Below are 17,815 nucleotides of genomic sequence, written 5' to 3'. Positions count from 1 at the left end.
CACACCCTCTTGTCTGTTGTCCTTTGAGTTCAGGCTCAATGTCTGATGAGGATCAGGGCTCAGTCTATGACAAGGGTCAGGGCTCAGTGTGTGACCAGGATCAGGGCTCAGTCAGTCCCTGGAGTTTGGGCTCAGGTAGCCTCCTGCTCCTCCAAAAAAGCTGATGTTTCTGGGTTAGCGTGGAGGCACCAGGCCTGAGAGGTTACTGCAGCCATCCCTTTGACTTTGGGCATCCCCTTCCTCCCGGGTCTGGGGTAATGAGGGGAGCCTCCTTGGAGCAGCCCTCCTTCCAGAGATCTTTTGGCCTTTGAGGCCCCAAAGCTGCCCAACCCCAGGGTCTTGCAGTGGTTGGCAGCTGGGCCTGGCTACGTGGCAGCCCCGTTGCCCATGTGAGATGAGACTCTGGCACAGGCTATGTTTGCAAGGAAAACACTTTCAACCACAAGCAAACCTGTCCCTCCCCACATCCCTTCCCGGTGGGCCCTGCATACCAGGGAGCTTCATAAAGCAGCTTCCGCACCTGCTTGTGGCAGAGGAGGGCTTGGCTGGGTCTCAGAGTCTACCTGTTTCAGAAACCACCTGAGGTAGGACTGGGGATGGACTGGCACTCCTCCAAAGAGGAGCCTCGACTTTTCCATCTGTTTAATGGAGATCCTACTTCCAACTACCTTCTGCAGAAGGGCCCATCCCTGGTCTTGCTGTAGGACTCTGGGGAAGTGCTGCCCACTGATTGAGGAGCGTGGCCTCCCAGGTCGGGACTCAGCCATTCCGAGCAGTGGCCTCTCATTCCCACCTAGCTTCTCTCTCCCCGTTGAACACAGATCTGCCCAATCAGCTGGGCTGGGTCAGGAGAGGCCAGGAGGCTGTGAAGAGGCCCACTTTCTGGACATTCTTTACCTGGCACAGGATGAGATGAAGATAGGAGCCATTCTGATCCTCCCCTGGCTGGGTTCGGGCTAGGGTGTCAAACAGGGCTGGATTCCTGGGATCTGGGTCTCAGGATGGTGGGCCTGGACTCTTTCCTTAGGACAGGAAGCTGTCGTCAGTCTCCCAATCTGAGAGTGTCACCAACTTCCTCCTGCATGGCTTGGGTCCTGCACCAGCTCTAGTTTGCTGTGTGGCCTTAGGCAAGGCCATATCTTCTCTGGGCCTTGGAGGCCATTTCCAGACTGGATCCCTCCATAGTTCCTGATGAAGCAGGCAGGGGAAAGCAATTCTTCCCAATGCAGAGATACTAAACTGACATGTGGGGCTTGGGGTTAGGGTGGGATCAGCACTCAGAGCTTGTGACCTCCAGGCTGTGTGTGTGTGTGGGGCATTCTGGACAAGTTCTCTGATGCTTGTTCCCACCCCAGCCCACAGATCTTAAGGGGCACTGGCCAGGACGCCATGGCTCGGGCATGCGGGCTGGGCCTGCTGTTGGCTCTGTTGCTGCCCGTGGTTGGCGCCTCCATACCGGGCACCGTGGTCAGACTCAACAAGGCCGTGCTGAGTTATGGTAAGAGACATGATGCTGGGTTGTCCCGTGTGTCTCTGTGCATGAGTGTGTGCACGTGAGTCCATGTTTGCCTGTGTGTGTACAGTCCTGTGTGCATGGGTATGTGTGAACTCAAAAGCCCCCTGAGGGCCCGGATCTTCTCTGTCACTGTGTCCCTGGCTCCCACACAGCACCTGGCACAGTGCTGCTCAACAAACATTTATTAGGTGAATTCCTGAGTCTGGCACAGTGCTGCTCAACAAACATTTATTAGGTGAATTCCTGAATGCGGGTGTATGCGGTGTCCCATATTCCAGTGTGCCCGCTCACGGGTCCAGTCGGGTGGGCATGGGTCGGTTTGAGTGGCTACTTTTGCTTGTGTGTGTCTGAGCTTGAAAATTCATGGAGATGGACCCTTGTGTGTACTTGAGTGTTGGATGGGTGCCTACCCATGGGCACATGTGCAAGTGCCATGGTGCCTGGATGTGTGTATAAAGGTGTGGCTGCACAGCCTGGCTGTATGTGTGTGCGTGGGGAGCCTGCGTGCACACGTGTGCGGGGAAGGGATGTCTAGCAGGGGGCATGGAGATAGGTCCCTGCTCTGCTCACAGTGACAAGAACCAACCCCTGACCGGGCCCATGTCGGGCAAGACTGCTGTCCTATGAATCTGCTCCGCCCCCTGGGGAAAGCACAGTGAGAAAACTTAGGCCCAGGAAGGGACAAAATCTGCACAACCCCCCTTTCCAGCTGCTCCTGGGGAGGCTTTTGGGGTCCTACTGAAGGTAGGTCAGGGGTGAAAAATCAGAAGCTGTTTGCCCCGAGGCCAGACCAAACTCAGATTACAGTGTAAGGGACGCAGGTCAGACAGTAGAAGGGACTGTCATTGGCCCAGGCTACATAGGAAGCAGTGAGACAGGGAAGCAGCAGAGAAGCAGCAGGGCCCCTGGTGCGCACACAGCCTCTGGGACCTTGTGTCCGGGAAGATGGGCCGGCACTGAAAGGGGTCAGTGATCCGTGTTCGAGTGTGACTGGAACACGGTGCCACGCACGGATGCCTACAGGCAGAGACATGAGGCCACTGCCCTCCACTGGCCACCCTCTCTCCGCCTGTTCCATGTGAGGCTCCTTTGTCCCCTGAGAGCCCTACTGGTGTACCTGCCTGTGTTTGTTCTTGGCGGAAACCCGGCAGGAGGCCCTATGCCTCTGGAAAGAGGTCTTTTCAAGGCCAGGTTGAGTGGCTTCTTAATGGTGTCTTTCAAATCCCTGTCTGCAAGTCCCAGAGTTCAAGCCCTGTGTTGGGGAGCACTGTAGACAGGTCCAGAGGCCTGGGTGTGAGTCTTGCCTCAGCCACAGATGGTCAGGCTGGAGAGGGGCATTGGGAGCATAAAGACCTTGATGCTCGGGTCTGGGGCAACTGAGGACGAGGGAGGCACAGGCACTTCCCCAGGTTACACAGTGAGTCTGAGCACAGTTCAGGCCTCTTGGCTCAGCCCACGCTCTCTTGCAGCACCACCACCTCTCATTTTAATTCTACTCCTGTTTCATCAGCATCTCCCTATGCCCAGCAACACAGGTACACGAGGAAGTCCAAGGGCTGGGGAGCCAGGTGCCTCAACACAGATCTGACTTCCCCTTGCCACGTGTCCTCACTTCTCAGTAAACTGGGCATAATCCAGTACCTGTGCCATAGACAGAATTGTGAGGAAAAGCAAAGCCCCCAGAACAGGGCCTGGCACAAAGGAGGCCCAATAGAAGTGATAGCCATTATTATCACAAAAATAGAAAGCAACAGGGAGAGCTAACACTGATTGTGCCCTGAGCCGTGGCAAGAACCTTATGTGATGGACACCATTATGACCACTAAATTTATAGGCGTGGAAACTGAGGCACAGAGCAGCCACACAGGTAGTGAGTAGAAGAGCTGGGGTCTGCACCCAGAATCTGAGAGGCTCCAGAGTCTTCAGCTTCTAACCCCCAGGCCCCCCACCCTTGTTTCATGGTCCCCTCTGCTTGGGGACTTGGGGACGTTCCAGAGGAGGTGGGATCCCATCAGAGTCTTGCAAAAGGGCAAAGGGTGTTATTGTTTCTGAGGAGTGGGGTAGCTAGTAGGATTTGGAGAGGCAGAGCAAGAGAGGAAAGGCGTGCCTTGCAGCCCTGGTGTGAGGAGCGCACCCGGGGAGGGTTAGTGGGGAGCCGACTGGCCCCCGTGTGCCCATGGACAAGCCCACCCCTTCCAGTCTGTGAGTCCTCTCTGCTCAGGGTGCAGGGCAGATGGTGGGTGGTGTGGTCTCCCTGGGTGGCTCCTGAGGGCAGCCTGACCTCACCCTCCTCTGGCCGCAGTGTCTGAAATTGGGAAAGCCCCTCTGCAGCGGGCCCTGCAGGTCACTGTCCCACATTTCTTGGACCAGAGAGGAGAGGTGCTTCAGCCAACCAGGTGAGTGCTCCCACCTGCCAGGTGAGTCCTCCCACCCTCTGGGAAAAATGCCCCAGCCCACTAAGCTAGTACCCTCGTATATAGGTGAACGTTTCCCCATCAGCTAGATGAGAGCTTCCTTCACCAGGTTAGATACTCTCACCTACTAGGTGAGTGGTCACAGAGGATTTAGGAGATGGGACCAAGGTGGAAACAGGGAGGCCTGGCGTCTTTGAATTAATAGATTTCTGCCTCCAGGGCCAAGACTGTGGCTCTGAGTCCCCAGGGCTATCAGGACACTTGGCTACTGCTTCCAAAAGCTAGACACTGAATTTAGCCTCAAATCTGAGTGAAATTTACCCCATACCCCCTGTAATGCATGGAGACTCAAAGACAGAGGTAGGTGGGGGTGTCTCAAACTCAGACCCTTCCAGGGGTTGGGAAGGTTGTCATCATCCATGTGGGGACTCAGACTCACTATGCCAGTTCTCTGGAATCCCAAGAGAAGTATATATAAAAAAATCAACTAATTTAAAAACATTTAATACAGGTGGGTAAAAAAAGCTGCTGGCTAGGCGCCCCCCAGTTTGAGGTCCCTAGGATAGGGCTGGAATGCTGCTCATGGCATGGTTGATAATGGCGGAGAACTGGGAATGACAACAATACCTAACAATCGAGGTTCCTAAATGATTTGTAGTCTTGCCACATAAAGGACTATCTACCCCACTGCTCAGCAAGTGACTGTTTGCCTATAGCGCGGAGGGTCCTTGTTTGTTGCTGTGGAAACACATCCAGCATGGTTGTCGAGTGAAAAGAAAACAGGTTCTAGGTCAGCTTGTATCCTAAGGAGAGTTATGGAAGGATGACACTCAAATACTAACGGTCAGAGGGTTTGAGGGTGGACTTTTGATGTGACTTTTAAAATTTATAGTTTGTAGTATCTGAATCCCTACCTACTATTACTGTGCAGGAAAATAAATGAATTTCTTTTAGGAAAAAAAAAGAAATCAAAAATTAGTTGGAAAGTGCTTAGCAATCAGAATAGGCATCTTTGAAGGGAGTGAGTTCCCTGTTGCTGGAGGGCTACAAGCCAAAGCTGTTGACTACAATGTTATGGAGGGGATTTCTGCCTTCTGTAGGTCCTGAAGGCTTTCTTTTCCCACCTTCCCAGCTGTCCAGACTTCAGTCAGATACTGAAATCCCTCCAAGACCTGAGAAATCACCTCACCAATTCCCAACCAGCACTGGGGTCCTCTCTGCATACTTTCCCTGCCAGCTAGTTGTCCATACATGGCTTGCATGCCCCCTATGATGGAGAGCTCACTACTTATTCCGCATCGCATGGTTCCAATAGTCAGAAAGTCCTTTGTAAAATCAACAGTGTGGATATGGCTCAGGGCACCCACACCAGAGTTGATTCCATGGTTTAATGCTCCCCATTAAACCCTGCCACCTCTATTCCTATCCTGCAGAGTTCAGATTCTGAATGTCCAGGTGACCCACCTCCACCTAAACTTCATTGACGGTTTTGGGGTACGCTTGTTGGCAGCAGCCAATTTTACTTTCAAGGTCTTTCGGTGAGTGACTCTTTGTTGGGGGAGGGTCAGGAAGATTTCCAGGGATGATCAGAGTCATTTCACTTCTCCAACACCTTTAGTTGGATGAAACCTCTCAGCAGGGCTATGAGGGTTGCAGCGAATGGATTCATTGCTGTAATTACAATTACATCCCCTCTTTCACAGTGCAAGGCACATAGTAGGTACTCAATAATATAGCTATCAGAATTATTTCTGTGCATCAGTCACTTTATATGCATTTAATTTTCAAACTATGAGCTAGGCCTTCAAAGGGATCTCTTATTTTAACTCCTGTTTCCTCACACTGCTATTTTACAAGTGCTTACTGTGGGACAGGCTCCACGCAGGGTGTTTTCACATGACTACCTCATAGAAAACTCCCTTATGTCCATTATACAGAAGAAGAAACTGAGGCTCAGTATGGGGAATGACTGGCCCAGAGTCTCACAGTGAAAGGATATGGGGAGCCAGAGTTCATACCCATGAGCTGTAACGTCTGTGACCCTAAGTGGAGTTTGGGGGTCCACTCAGATGCGACCATTTCATGCTGAGTGGGGGTCCTGCCTGTGTCAAGTGTAGGGCAGGCATGGGCTGGGGATTTTCAGTGTCTCGAATCGGTCAAGGTGGGCTCTGCTGGGCGGTGTAGCCGGGGCTCAGGACTGACATTCCTGCAGAGTCCCAGAGCCGCTGGAGCTGATCCTTCCCGTGGTACTGCTGGCCGATGCCCGCGTGGACCAGGGCTCCATCGGAACCCCCGTGGTCAGCATTTCCACTTGCCTCTCACTCTTCAGCAATGCCATTGTGTTGCATGGCAATCACAGGTGGGTGCTGGGCTATGGTGCCATTTCTTCACCTTCCTACTCAAGCCTTCATCCAATTGCCACAATGGGTCTGAGACCCCTATTATTACACCTGGTTTATGGCTGAGCATACTGAGGCTCAGAGAGGGGTAGGGACTTGCCTGAGGTCACACAATGAGTGTGCAGCCAGAGCCTGTGTCCTCACTGTGTGACAATGCACAATAGCATTTAATGTACTATTCAGGAAGGGATTCTGGGCTCATGCCTCTATTAGGGACCTCAGAGGGCTCCCCCTCTCTGCAGAGATAGGGAGTCTGAGGCCCAGGGGGCTGGGACCTGCCAAACTGTTACCGTATGAGGTGGCCTCTCATGTCCTCATCTAATGCTAACAGCAGCTCCCGCTTCCAGAGCACCTGCTGTGTGCTGCTCACGTTCCAGGCCCTTTCTGAGCATTGTCTCACACTAATCCTGCCAGGAGGGTGTAAGTATTTCCCCCATTTTACAGGAGAACTGATGGAGGCACAGAGCAGTTAAGTGACTTGCCTAAGATCACACAGCTGGCAAATGCTGGAGCCAGGTTTAAATCCTGACTAACTCACTGCCTGTGAATCCCCTCCATTTTGTCTACACTTTCCCACACATGGGCGGGGGTTGACTGTGAGGTCATTGAGCATTTTGGACTGGACTTTTCCCCAGAGAAAATTTGGATATAAATTACACTGGCGGCTTTGCCAAGAGAGACAGGACCACAAATATCGACCCAGAGCTCAGGAGTCCTTCCCGTGTCTCTCCCTTAGCGTGACTCCCGCACTGCTGGTCCGGGTACAGCAGCACATCAAAGCTGTCCTGCGTAACAAGGTAAAGGATCCCCTGCCAGACCTCTCGGGAAGGAGGGCATCGCTTACCTCAGCAGGTGTGGTGAATGATGCAGGCATGGGGAGATTGGGATGGTTACTGCTCTTATGCATCTATCTATCTATCTATCTATCTATCTATCTATCTATCTATCTATCTATCTATCTATCTATCTAGCTAGCTAGCTAGCTAGCTAGCTATCTAGCTATCTAGCTATCTAGCTATCTAGCTATCTAGCTATCAAGCTATCTAGGGCAGGTTTGGGGGGTGGTGGCAGAGGAGGGAGGCTCGCCCTCTTGGGCCAGCCCTAATTCCATACTAGAAGGCGAGATGGGGGCAATGCTTTCAGGGCCCATGTGGCTCGTGAAAAGGAGACAACATATAAGTGGACAAGGGCATGGGCACTGGAACCAGATCGATGTCTGGTCGGGCCTGGCTTTGAATCCTGACTCCGCTCCTTCCCAGCTTGAACCTTGGACAGGTCGCCTAACCTCCCACTGCTCCCGATTCCACATCGGCAACGCACACAGTAAACATCCTGATAGGCTGGCTTGATGTTGAGCAAATTAACAGCCATGAAGGGTTTAGGACAGTTTGTGCAGAGTGAGTGCTGCTGTTCTTGTTGCTATTTTAGCTCTTGTTCTTAGCTGCCTGTGGCTGACTAGGTGAGAAATGGTGCCCCAGGGGCCAGGGGTCTTCTGCCGAGGGGGAGCCAGCTGGTTCTCCATCTCTGCCCCTTCCCACCTCACCTCCAACTCCTTTAAGGGGCAGTAGTGGAGGCCAAATGAACCCACTGCATCCGTCCCACACCCACCTGTAGGCACGCCTCAGCACTCCCGTCTTGCAGATGAGAAAACTGAGGCCTAAGGGCTAAAGGCGGTATAGCCAGACCTGGTCCACTCCTCTGCTTCCTGGCCTCACCTGGCTCAGCCTCACCAGCTCTTGCCTGGACCAGACAGTGACCACCCTGGCCTTGCATTCTCTCCTTGGCCCCACTTTCTGTCTCAGTGACCCCCAGCTTAATACGCTTCTTTGGCTGCCACTGTGCCTAGGAGAACTCCAGTTTCCCTGGCCTGGCTTGCTGACCTCTGCCTGCCTCCACCTCAGGTAGCACCCTCCCACCAGCTGGCCCTCTGGGCCCTGATGCAACAGGCTCCCTGCCTCGTTGCCCAGGCCCCCCTGTGGCCACCTCTGCTGTGTGTCACGGCCCCTGTTTTTTCCTCAATGCCCACGGGCCCCAACTTCCCCTCTGACACCCTAGTGCTCAGAGGAGGTGCCCGAAGATGCCCTCTGGGTGGTGGAGGAAGGCAGAGATCCCAGGCCTTGATGTCTAGGTTGGGGGAGGCTTTTAGACAGGGATCCTGGATCGTCCCAGCCTTGCCCCCCCCAGCGCTGAGTGCCACCCTAATCCTGCTCCTCTGTCTTGCTGCAGCTGTGCCTGGGCATCTCCAACCTGGTGCAGGGTCTCAACGTCCACCTGGGCACTTTAATTGGTAAGACTTGGGAGCCCAGGGAGAGGGGAAGAGAACTCTGGGGTCCCCAAGACCATTTAAGCCCCCCTCTGGATAATGGTAGATCCCTGGGAGGTCGATGTAGGATGACTGAACAATTATTGACGAATTCTGTGAATCTCTGAATTCTAGAACCATATCTCGGAATGTTTAGTGTGTGTGTGTGTGTGTGTGGGGGGGGAATACATGCCTGGAGATTCAGAGGCCCCCCCTCCTCCTCTGGTTTTGCTCCCTTATCTCTTACATTCTTTGTCAGACTCTCTCCCTTTCCCCTCCATTCAGGGCTCAGACCCTTATATTCCATTTCCTTCCGGACACCTCCTCCTAGAAGTCCCACAGGCTTCTCCCACTCAACATGTCCTTGACAGAACTCAAGGTCTTCTGCTCCCAAGTGCCTTTGCTTCTGTTTCCCTCCTCAGGGACCACCCACCACCCAGAGTCAAGGCTCTCTCTCCTCTCCATCTTCCATCAGGCATGTCCCACCTCTGGATTTTTCAAGGGGTCCCCATTATCCAAGGAGTACTAAGAATATACTAGGAGAAGGCTACTATCTTAGCTAATCCCCCCAGAAACAGACCCTGAGATGAGGATGTTAGTGCAAGTAGCTCAAATGGGCGTGGTCCTAGGGGCCACTGGGTGGGGAGGGAAGCAGTGAGACAGGGACGGAAGGTGTGTTAATGAGCAGCTACACTGCTGCGGGCTCCTGGGGCTCACTCCCATTGGGGGGCTCTTGGAGACTGAGAAGAACACTGTTAACAAGCTCCCAGGGGCAGGAGCTGGGGTATACATCTACTCACTCCCATCAGTCATTGGTCACCTCGCCCCGCCCACACACCTTCCTCCACTACCACAGACGCAGGTGGGGTCCCAGGTGCTTGCAGCTAGTTCACTTAGAGCTGTGGCCGCAGTGCATCCCAAACGAGGCTCTATCAGCACTTCATCTTACAACAGGAAACTAAAAGCTATGAAAGTAGTTCAGCTTCTTTTTAGCAATGTATGTGTTTATCAGTATTTACCAAATACACTGGCAATTCCCCACCCTTCCACAGACTGATCAAAGAATATATTCTGTAGATTTGGGGGTGATACGTTCTCAGTGAGCCCTGAGCATCATCCAGGGCTTCCTCTGTTTTCTCACAAGCCTGTTTGGAAGCTGCTCCTGTTTGAAGCACACCTTCTCTTATCTGTTTGCTTTGCCTGGGAGTCTAGTGTTTCTCCCACGCCGCTGTCATTGACTTTGTGAGATCCAGAGCTGGTGACTGTTGGCAGTTGCACTTTGCAATCAATCCATTGGCTTTGCCTTGAGTCAGGGGTTTGCTTCTAACAGTCTGGGACAGGTGTGTGGGGGTGTGGGGACAGGAGATTTGGGGAGGCAGCAGGCTGGCATTAAGCCAGGAGGGATGCCTGGCAGGGTCTACCTTTATCCATAGTGGAGAGTTCTTCAGTGAATATTTTGATATTAAGGCAGCTTTGGCTTTCTTGTGCAAACTTCTAACAACAGTCCTATGAGATGACATCATCATCCCCAATTTGTAGGTGGGAAAACCAGAAGCTCTGACTCTGAAATCCTCAGCATGGTGCTAGAGCTACCCATGAACCAGCTCACCCTGGTTTTCTCCTCCTCACATCTACCCACTGCTCTGCCCACATTTCATAGCCCAGTTCAAAGTCAGCTTGTCTGGGGAATATTCCTTGATTTCCCCCACTCCCCTCACTGCCCAACCCCTATATTACCTTAATAAGAGGCACCAAGAGGTCAAGGAAACTGGATTTGGAAACAAAGGACATGAGGTTAAAGTCTGGCCCTGCTGCTCACTTGCTCTGTGACCTTAGGGAAGTAACTCCATCTCTCTGAGCCTAACCATTCCAATCCAAAAAATGGGGATCAAAATCCCTGCTTATCCCATGGGTTGCTATAAGCACAGGTTAAGTGCCTGGGGCACAATAGGCTCAACAGATGTTAGTCCTTCCCTTCTTCCTCCTCAGCAGTGTTTTCTCCTTTAAGATTCCTTGTAATTGGGTTCATACCAAAAACCAGCCCTTTCTTGTGTCTTGAGGAATTAAAAAAGCCAAGTAAAAGAAATCTAAGTGTCCAGCCTTGGGAGACTATTTACATGAGTCATGTACACCTAGAGCATGGAGTGACAGGAGCCATTAAAAAGCATAGTTTAAAGGGGCGTTTAATCACCAAGCAACATGCCTGGAAAAATACAATATAATAAAAGCTAATATTTACTGTAGTGTCCTTAGCTCCATTTTACAGATGAAGAAACTGAGGCAGTTTGCCTTGAGAGCCTGTTCTCTTAACTAAGGTATAATGTCATTCTGTAAAGAAAAAAAAAGAAGGACCAAAGCTATATATAGCTTTACTCCAGTTTTAGAGAGAGAGAGAGAGAGAGACAGAGAGAGAGAGAGAAGGAAAAGTTTATTTTTGTATAAGAAAATACTGAAAAAGAAATTAGATTCAAGGTTATATTACTTCCATCTTCAAAAAATTTTTCTATATGTCCACAATGACTAGGTATTATCATTTTAAAATTTTGAATGTTTTTATTCATTTTTAAGACATAGAGTAATTCACCCTTTTTAGTGTCTTCTGTGAGTTTTAACAAATGCATACAGTCATGTAACTACCACCACACTCAAGATACAGAACATTCCACCAGCCCCTAAAATTCCTTTGAGCTGCCCCCCTTTTCCCTCCCCAATCTTTGACAACCACTGATCATATTATACTGCTTTTACAATTATAAGAAATTTCCAAAATATTAGAGAAAATAAAATTAAATCCAGAAGAGACAATAGAAAATCAGAAAGACATTGAAATGGACACACACTTGCACTAAAACCTGTTCTCCTGAGTCTTTGGGGGAGGAGCCACTGGCTTTCCTGACAGTGGGGTGGAGCCTTCACCTGCCAGGTTGTCTAACTTTGCCATGACCAGAGATATGGTTCCTGAAAGTGATTCATGCTTTGTAACCTTCTCAGTCAGAATATTCTGAGCCTTGGGGGAACCCGCCATGTAGGAATTGGGCCCTCAGATGCACCTACCTTAAAGGGTCTTTGGGGTGCAGGCACTGCTGTGCTCTACATTGAATGACCCAGGGGCCTGTGCCTTTTGAGTTTCTGTAGGAGGCATTGTGATACCGCGTGTGTGTGTGTGTGTGTGTGTGTGTGTGTGTATAAAATGGGCTCCTACACTTACAGGACTGTGGTGACGACTGAATGAGACAGTATAAGTCAAATATCTGGACCTTGGTAAATGTGAGCTTCCTTCTTTTTCTGTGGTTCTTTCTTGCCTTTGACAGGGGGTGTTTGTGCCTAGTGTGACCCTTCTCCTTCCTTCTAATTTGGGGTCTCTAGTCTTCTATCCAATGGGAAAGCAGAAACCAAAATTGTGAGAATTGTGTCTAAACTAAGAGTCCACAGGTTGTGACTGCCTGAACTTTGGGTGTGTGCACTTTGCAACTTCAGTTTGCTTCCTCGAGAATCTTTCCCCCTCTCTTTTTCTTGGCCTGGGTCTGGCTAACCAACCTCGTCAGATAACTGATTTTCCTGCATAAATGAGGTACTGGTAGATGATGCTAAGTGTGCCATCTTTTCTTCTTTATTCTGCTTTCATTTAGGCCTCAACCCTGTGGGTCCTGAGTCCCAGATTCGCTATTACATGATCAGTGCGCCCAACATCACTAAGGAATACATTTCCTTGGATATCAACGTAAGTTCCTCCTTGTCAGCCCAGAGCTGGAGGCTTATTGCCTCTGGAGTCCTTGATGTTCTGGATGGTTTTTAAAGGAGCAGGGAAGTTGAAGGGAGAGAAGCTGGAACAGCATTCCAGGTGTGAGACTGGACATGGGGCATCTTGGGGTGGGTGGCATCTCAGAGCCCCGGTTCTATGATGGAGTCACCTCCCTACTGATGCCCCACTGCTTGTCTCCCTCTCCCCCACCTCCCCATAGGCTGTTCTTTTCCTGCTGGGCAAGCCTATTGTCCTGCCCGTGAATGCAACCCCCTTCACGCTGCCAGAGCATGTGGGCACCAACAGTGCCATGGCAACCGTGGGTCTCTCCCAGGACCTGTTTGACTCTGCCCTGCTGCTGATGCAGAAGGCTGGTGCCCTCAACATGGACATCACAGGGCAGCTGGTGAGGGCCGGACCTGCTGCCTGGGGCACATGGGGCAGGCGCACTGTGTGGCCCAGCCAGGGGAGAGCCCACCGAGGCCCAACTAGGGGTGGGTGGGGCGGCTGGAATTTTGGGGCCACAGGGTGGCTGTTTGAAGGGTTAAACGAGAGTTTGGGGGAGGCAAGAGGTGGTCTAGCTTGGGGAGTGGTGCCCTAAAGCCAGTCATGGTGTTGAGGGGGTTTTGATTTCAGAAGTCAGATGACAACCCGCTGAACACTTCCATGCTGGGCCAACTCATCCCTGAGGTTGGTGACATTTCTGGTCATATTAGGGGCCAAGAACCAGGATTGGGCTGGGAGGCTCTCTGGGTTGTAGGATTTCTGCTGACTCATACCTGTCCCAAGAGGGGTTCAGCATCTACTCTTTCATCTGCACCCCTTCCATCGCAGGGATGGCCCCGCTTGCCCACATCACGCTACTTTCTTTTCTCTGTGGAAAAATGCTCAAGCACTGCCCTCTGCTTGGGGTGTTCTTTCTGCTTCCTTTCCCTTATCCATCTTCAAGAACAAGCTTGGGGATTACCTCCTAGGGGAGGCCCAAACCCCTAGTCTGGTCTAGGAGGCTCCCTGAGCTCCCATGGCCCCTGAGTGTCCCTCCCTTTTAGCACAGACCACACAGGCTATGCCTGTTTTCACACCTATTATCCCAGACGGGGTATCCCCGAGGGCAGGGGCCTGTGGTGGCCCCATCTCTGTGGGCTAGTCAGGTACAAAGGGTGGCTTGATCAACAGCAGAGGAATGACAAGTACAGACAGAGACCATCTAGGCTTTGTCTCCAGGTGCCCTCCTTCCTTTCTCCCTCTCCGCTTCCCCAGGTGGCGCGCCAGTTCCCCAATCCCATGCCCATGGTGCTCAAGGTGAGGCTGGGTACCACGCCGGTGGTCACGCTCCATACCAACAACGCCACACTGTGGCTGCAGCCTTTCGTGGAAGTGCTGGCTGTGGCCTCCAACTCGGCTTTCCAGTCCCTTTTCTCCCTCAATGTGGTGAGTGAAGTGGGCTGCGTGGGGCTGTCTGGGAGGGTGGCAACTCGCTTCCTGCCTTACTCTTCTCACTTGTTTTGTTCTGTCCGCACTGGTCTCCTTGCTCTTCCTTCAATGTGCCGGGACATCCCTGCCTTTGCACATGTTGTACCCTGTTCGTAGGGACTCTTTCCCTGGCTCTTGGCATGACTGGCCTCTCCTCATCTTTCAGGTCTCAGCTTAAAGCCTGAGAAAGATGGTCCTCATTAACCCTTTCCATGCCACCACTCTGCCTTCGTGGCTCCTACTACTCTCTGAAAGCATCCTGTTTGGTTACTTTGGTTATTGTTCACCTCCCACACTGGCCTGTGATGCACAAACACCTGAATGAGTGGGGGGACGGGTGGGAGGCGGGGGTCACCGGTGGCCAGCTGAAAGCGCCCACGTGGCTTTGTACCTTTTGACCCTGATCTCCCCACATGTCCAGGGAGTGAACCTCAGCCTCCAGCTCTCTGTGTCCAAAGCGAAGCTGCAGGGGACCACGTCTGTGCTAGGGTAAGCAAGGCCCCTGGACCCAGCAGCCTCAGTGTGTCTCTCTGTACAGTGGGCCCTCAACCACCCATCACGGTGCCACCAGTCACAGGGTCAGAGGAGGTTGGAATACAGGTGCAGTACTGGGGGCTGGGGGTGGGCATTGGGTCCTGTCTCTAACTCTCCTGTTTCCCTTTCAGGGAAGTCCAGCTCACCGTGGCCTCCTCCAATGTGGGCTTCATTGATGTGAGTGTGGGGCTGGGGCCTCCAGAGCCGCCCTCACCGGGTAGGGCAGGCCTTGGGCCTGGGGAAGGGGGACATATATGTCTTCTGTATATGCTGCCATAACCAGGCTTCCTCCTGGGGTGCTTTAGGACAGTGGTCAGTCAGTGGACCCACCCGTTGACAGTCAGTCTTTCCCAGGCTCTGTCCGCTGGTCAGCTGGTCAGTCAGCCTTGGTTCTTCAGTGGGGTCAGTCAGCCTGGCCTGCCTGCCATCCTGCCTGGTGGTCAGTGCCTCACCAGCCAAGAATCACTGAGACCACTGATAATCAGACAAGTCAGCGTCAGACTGCGTTGCTGTGCCTTTGGTCATATGACATGGCTGAGTCACCATCATCAGCCTTTGTTGGTTGGCCTGTCAGTCAGTATCCCCATCAGTCTATCCATGGTCAGCCCATGTGTCCATCGTTCAGCACCAACAGGGCAGCCAGCCTCCTGGCATCAGGCAGTCTGCCAGCCACCTTTTGGTTACACTGTGTCAGTCAGCCGGCTGCTGGCTTTTCACACCTCCCCTCAGGCGAGCAGTTCCTGGGCACCTGACCTCAGAAGGCTGATCTGGCCGCAGGAGGTTGTTGGGCTCTGCTTGAAGCCAGAACAGGGCTGACCTGCTCTCCTCCCTGCCCTTGTGCCTCTGCCATCTGTGTGTCTATGTGGCCTGCCTGTCCATTTCTCCCGGCCCCTCAATGGGGTGGGCCTTTGGGTGCCCATCTCCCTGGCTCCGTGGCTGCAGACGGATCAGCTGCGTGCACTTGTGGGCACCGTGTTTGAGAAGCCGCTGCTGGACCACCTCAATGGTGAGCTCTGCCCTCCACCCCAGGATGGCCCTGCTGTTCCCCTCCTGCGCTACACCCACTCCAGGCTCAGTCCCAGCCCCCTTCCCGCCGCTCAGGCTCACAGGTTAAGAGGGTGGCCTGTGGAATCCAGCTGCCTGTGGGCACATCTTGGTTTGGCTGTTTAGCAACTGTATGATCTTAGCTAAGTTCCTTTCCCTCCCTAGGCCTCAGTTTTCCATTCTGTAAAGTGGGTGTGATAATAATGGCCGCTCCCTCCTGGGTGTCTGGAACTCAGTGTCACGATGCACAGAGGACTTTGGCACTGGCTGCGCTCCACGTGGTGCTCTGGCACCGCCTCCCAGCTGAACTTGTTTACTCCTTTCCTTCCTGCAGCTCTCCTGGGCATGGGGGTTGCCCTCCCCAATGTGGTCAACCTCCACTACGTTACCCCTGAGGTCTTTGTCCTTGAGGTGAGAGTCTGTAGGTGTGACCAGAGGGGCCTCCTCCACCCTTGGTAGGAGGCTGGGCTCAGAGAGGTGGGGGTCACCTCTCTCTCTCCCTACTAGTGTGAACAGTGGGGCCTAGGAGTCAGCCAGGCCTGGGGGTGCCCCCTGCTCCTGCCAAGACCATGCCATGAATGCAAAATTCAGGATGTCGAGAGCCACTGGTGGGAGGGTTTCACCCACTCTTGAGTCCTCATCAAATATCACACCAAGCCACACTCAAGAGCCTTTAATTATCCCTTGATTCTGTACTCTGGGGTAGGCACAGCCCCTTTGGTGTCTGGGGGAGGATGGCAGAAGGGGGTCCTTCCAGCTTTGTACACAAACCTCTGCAGGCTGAATGGGGGAAGGGGCTTCCTGACCCTTCTAAAATCACTTTCGCTGATCAGAAATTGTGGGCCCAGGGTGAAATTCAATCACAACCATTGCCCAAGGTGAGATTCTACAACTTCCTTCTGTTTCACTTGGGATATAAAAAGGAAATATTCTTCCGAATTCACTCAACAAGACATGCATAGGACATAAAGCTCAGCCAAGGACCCTCCAGCCCAACGTCTGAGTGTTATTCATACCCCTCCACTGATGTCTTTCCAGGAAGGATGCCCTTGTTGCTTAAGAACTATGGTCCCAAGGTACTGGGGATACCCACCGCCCTAAGAAGGAAGAACAGGCACATGGAGGAGTCAGGGTTACTAGTGGGAATTTCCCCAAGACATCCCCAAGCAGGCATGGTCAGTGGCTGACCCACCTTGACATTCACAAATCCAGCCAGTTGGGTCCGAAGTTAAAAGTCTCTAGACCAGCACCGTCCAGTAGAACTTCCTGCAAGGATGGACCTCTGCACTGTCCAGCCACTGGACACATGTGGCTACTGGGTACTTGAAATGTGGCCAGTGCAACTAAGGAGCTGAATTTTAAATTAAATTAAATTTCATTTCACCTAAATGTAATTAGCCACTGTGACTAATGGCTACCGCGTTGGACCATGTAGGGGTTACACGTGGGCAGGGACAAGGTGTAGCTTGTTCTCTGCTGGGTCCTCAGTACCTGGTACAGGGTTTGGCTTGTAGAGGCTCAATGAAAACTCGTTGACTGAATGAATGACAGGTCAGCAGGCCCTGCAGGGCATTTCTGCAGCGCAATGCAGAGAGGAAGGGACACGTGGGGGATGCCTGGCTCTACTGGGGAGACTTGGACTTGGAGAAGACACTCAGTGGTTTGGAGTCCCAGTCATAAAAAAGTGGTGGCACCAACCATGTTCGGAGCACGCATCAAAGCGGGCACCATGCTGAGGGCTCTGCCTGCGTGATCTCACTGCATCCTCATAGTAGCTTTTTGAGGTGGGTGCTGTTACCATCTCCAAGTGACAGAGCAGGAAACTGAGCTCAGAGAGGCAAAGGACTGTCCTCAGGACACACAGCAAGAATGGCAGAGCATGAATTTAGAGCCAGGCTGATGGGGTGGCTGGGGGGTCCTACCAGTCCTTGTGTGGCCTCTGACCTGGCCCATGGTTTTCTTTGCCTTTCAGGGCTATGTGGTGGTATCCAGTGGACTCCTTTATCAGCGCTGAGGCGGGACCACTGGGAGAGCTAAGAGTGGGCCAGCTCCCTGCTCTGGAGACCCTCTTGCCTCAAGACACTTGGGAAACTGAGGCAGAGCCACACTTCGTCATCTCCAGCAAGCTGGATGGCTCAGCTGGGCTGTTTAATCTTCACTGCGTGCATGGGTTCCCCTCCTCCACTTCCTCCCATCCTGTCCTTCCCCTGCTTCTCCCCTCCCTCTTCTCTCACCTCCCCCACCTCCTTCTTTCATCCCCCTCATTGTGGGGAGCAAATCACTCCTCCAGGCTGTACAGACCTGTTCTTTCTTGCATTAAACACCGTCTCTGAGCTGTGACTTCCAGCCAGCCCCAGTGAACTCTCTGCATACCTAAGGCCAGTTCCCCAC

General features: G+C 52.5%; 1 protein-coding gene across 1 annotated transcript; it reads left to right on the top strand.

Moving 5' to 3' along the window:
* Positions 1-1,389: 1,389 nt before the first annotated feature.
* BPIFB2 (BPI fold containing family B member 2) lies at positions 1,390-17,672 on the top strand. Its single transcript, XM_088789482.1, has 15 exons — positions 1,390-1,498; positions 3,819-3,912; positions 5,364-5,468; positions 6,143-6,289; positions 7,066-7,126; positions 8,556-8,616; positions 12,261-12,352; positions 12,594-12,779; positions 13,010-13,063; positions 13,634-13,804; positions 14,268-14,335; positions 14,512-14,557; positions 15,323-15,386; positions 15,759-15,835; positions 17,397-17,672. The coding sequence occupies exons 1-15, from the start codon at positions 1,390-1,392 to the stop codon at positions 17,436-17,438; spliced, it is 1,377 nt and encodes a 458-aa protein (XP_088645608.1). The 3' UTR covers positions 17,439-17,672.
* Positions 17,673-17,815: the final 143 nt, after the last annotated feature.

This window comes from Rhinolophus sinicus, chromosome 13 (assembly GCF_057876585.1).
Source record: "Rhinolophus sinicus isolate RSI-liver-muscle chromosome 13, RSI-T2T, whole genome shotgun sequence".
NCBI classification, from domain to species: domain Eukaryota; kingdom Metazoa; phylum Chordata; class Mammalia; order Chiroptera; family Rhinolophidae; genus Rhinolophus; species Rhinolophus sinicus.
This window is presented reverse-complemented; position numbering and strand designations above follow the sequence as displayed.

What these genes read in the sequence shown, in the direction of transcription:
- BPIFB2 (XM_088789482.1), top strand. Translation starts at nt 1,390, where the DNA reads ATGGCTCGGGCATGCGGGCTGGGCCTGCTGTTGGCTCTGTTGCTGCCC. An exon ending in GGGACCACGTCTGTGCTAGG is followed by an intron (nt 14,336 to 14,511) that starts GTAAGCAAGGCC and finishes TTTCCCTTTCAG; the next exon opens with GGAAGTCCAGCTCACCGTGG. An exon ending in CCAATGTGGGCTTCATTGAT is followed by an intron (nt 14,558 to 15,322) that starts GTGAGTGTGGGG and finishes CCGTGGCTGCAG; the next exon opens with ACGGATCAGCTGCGTGCACT.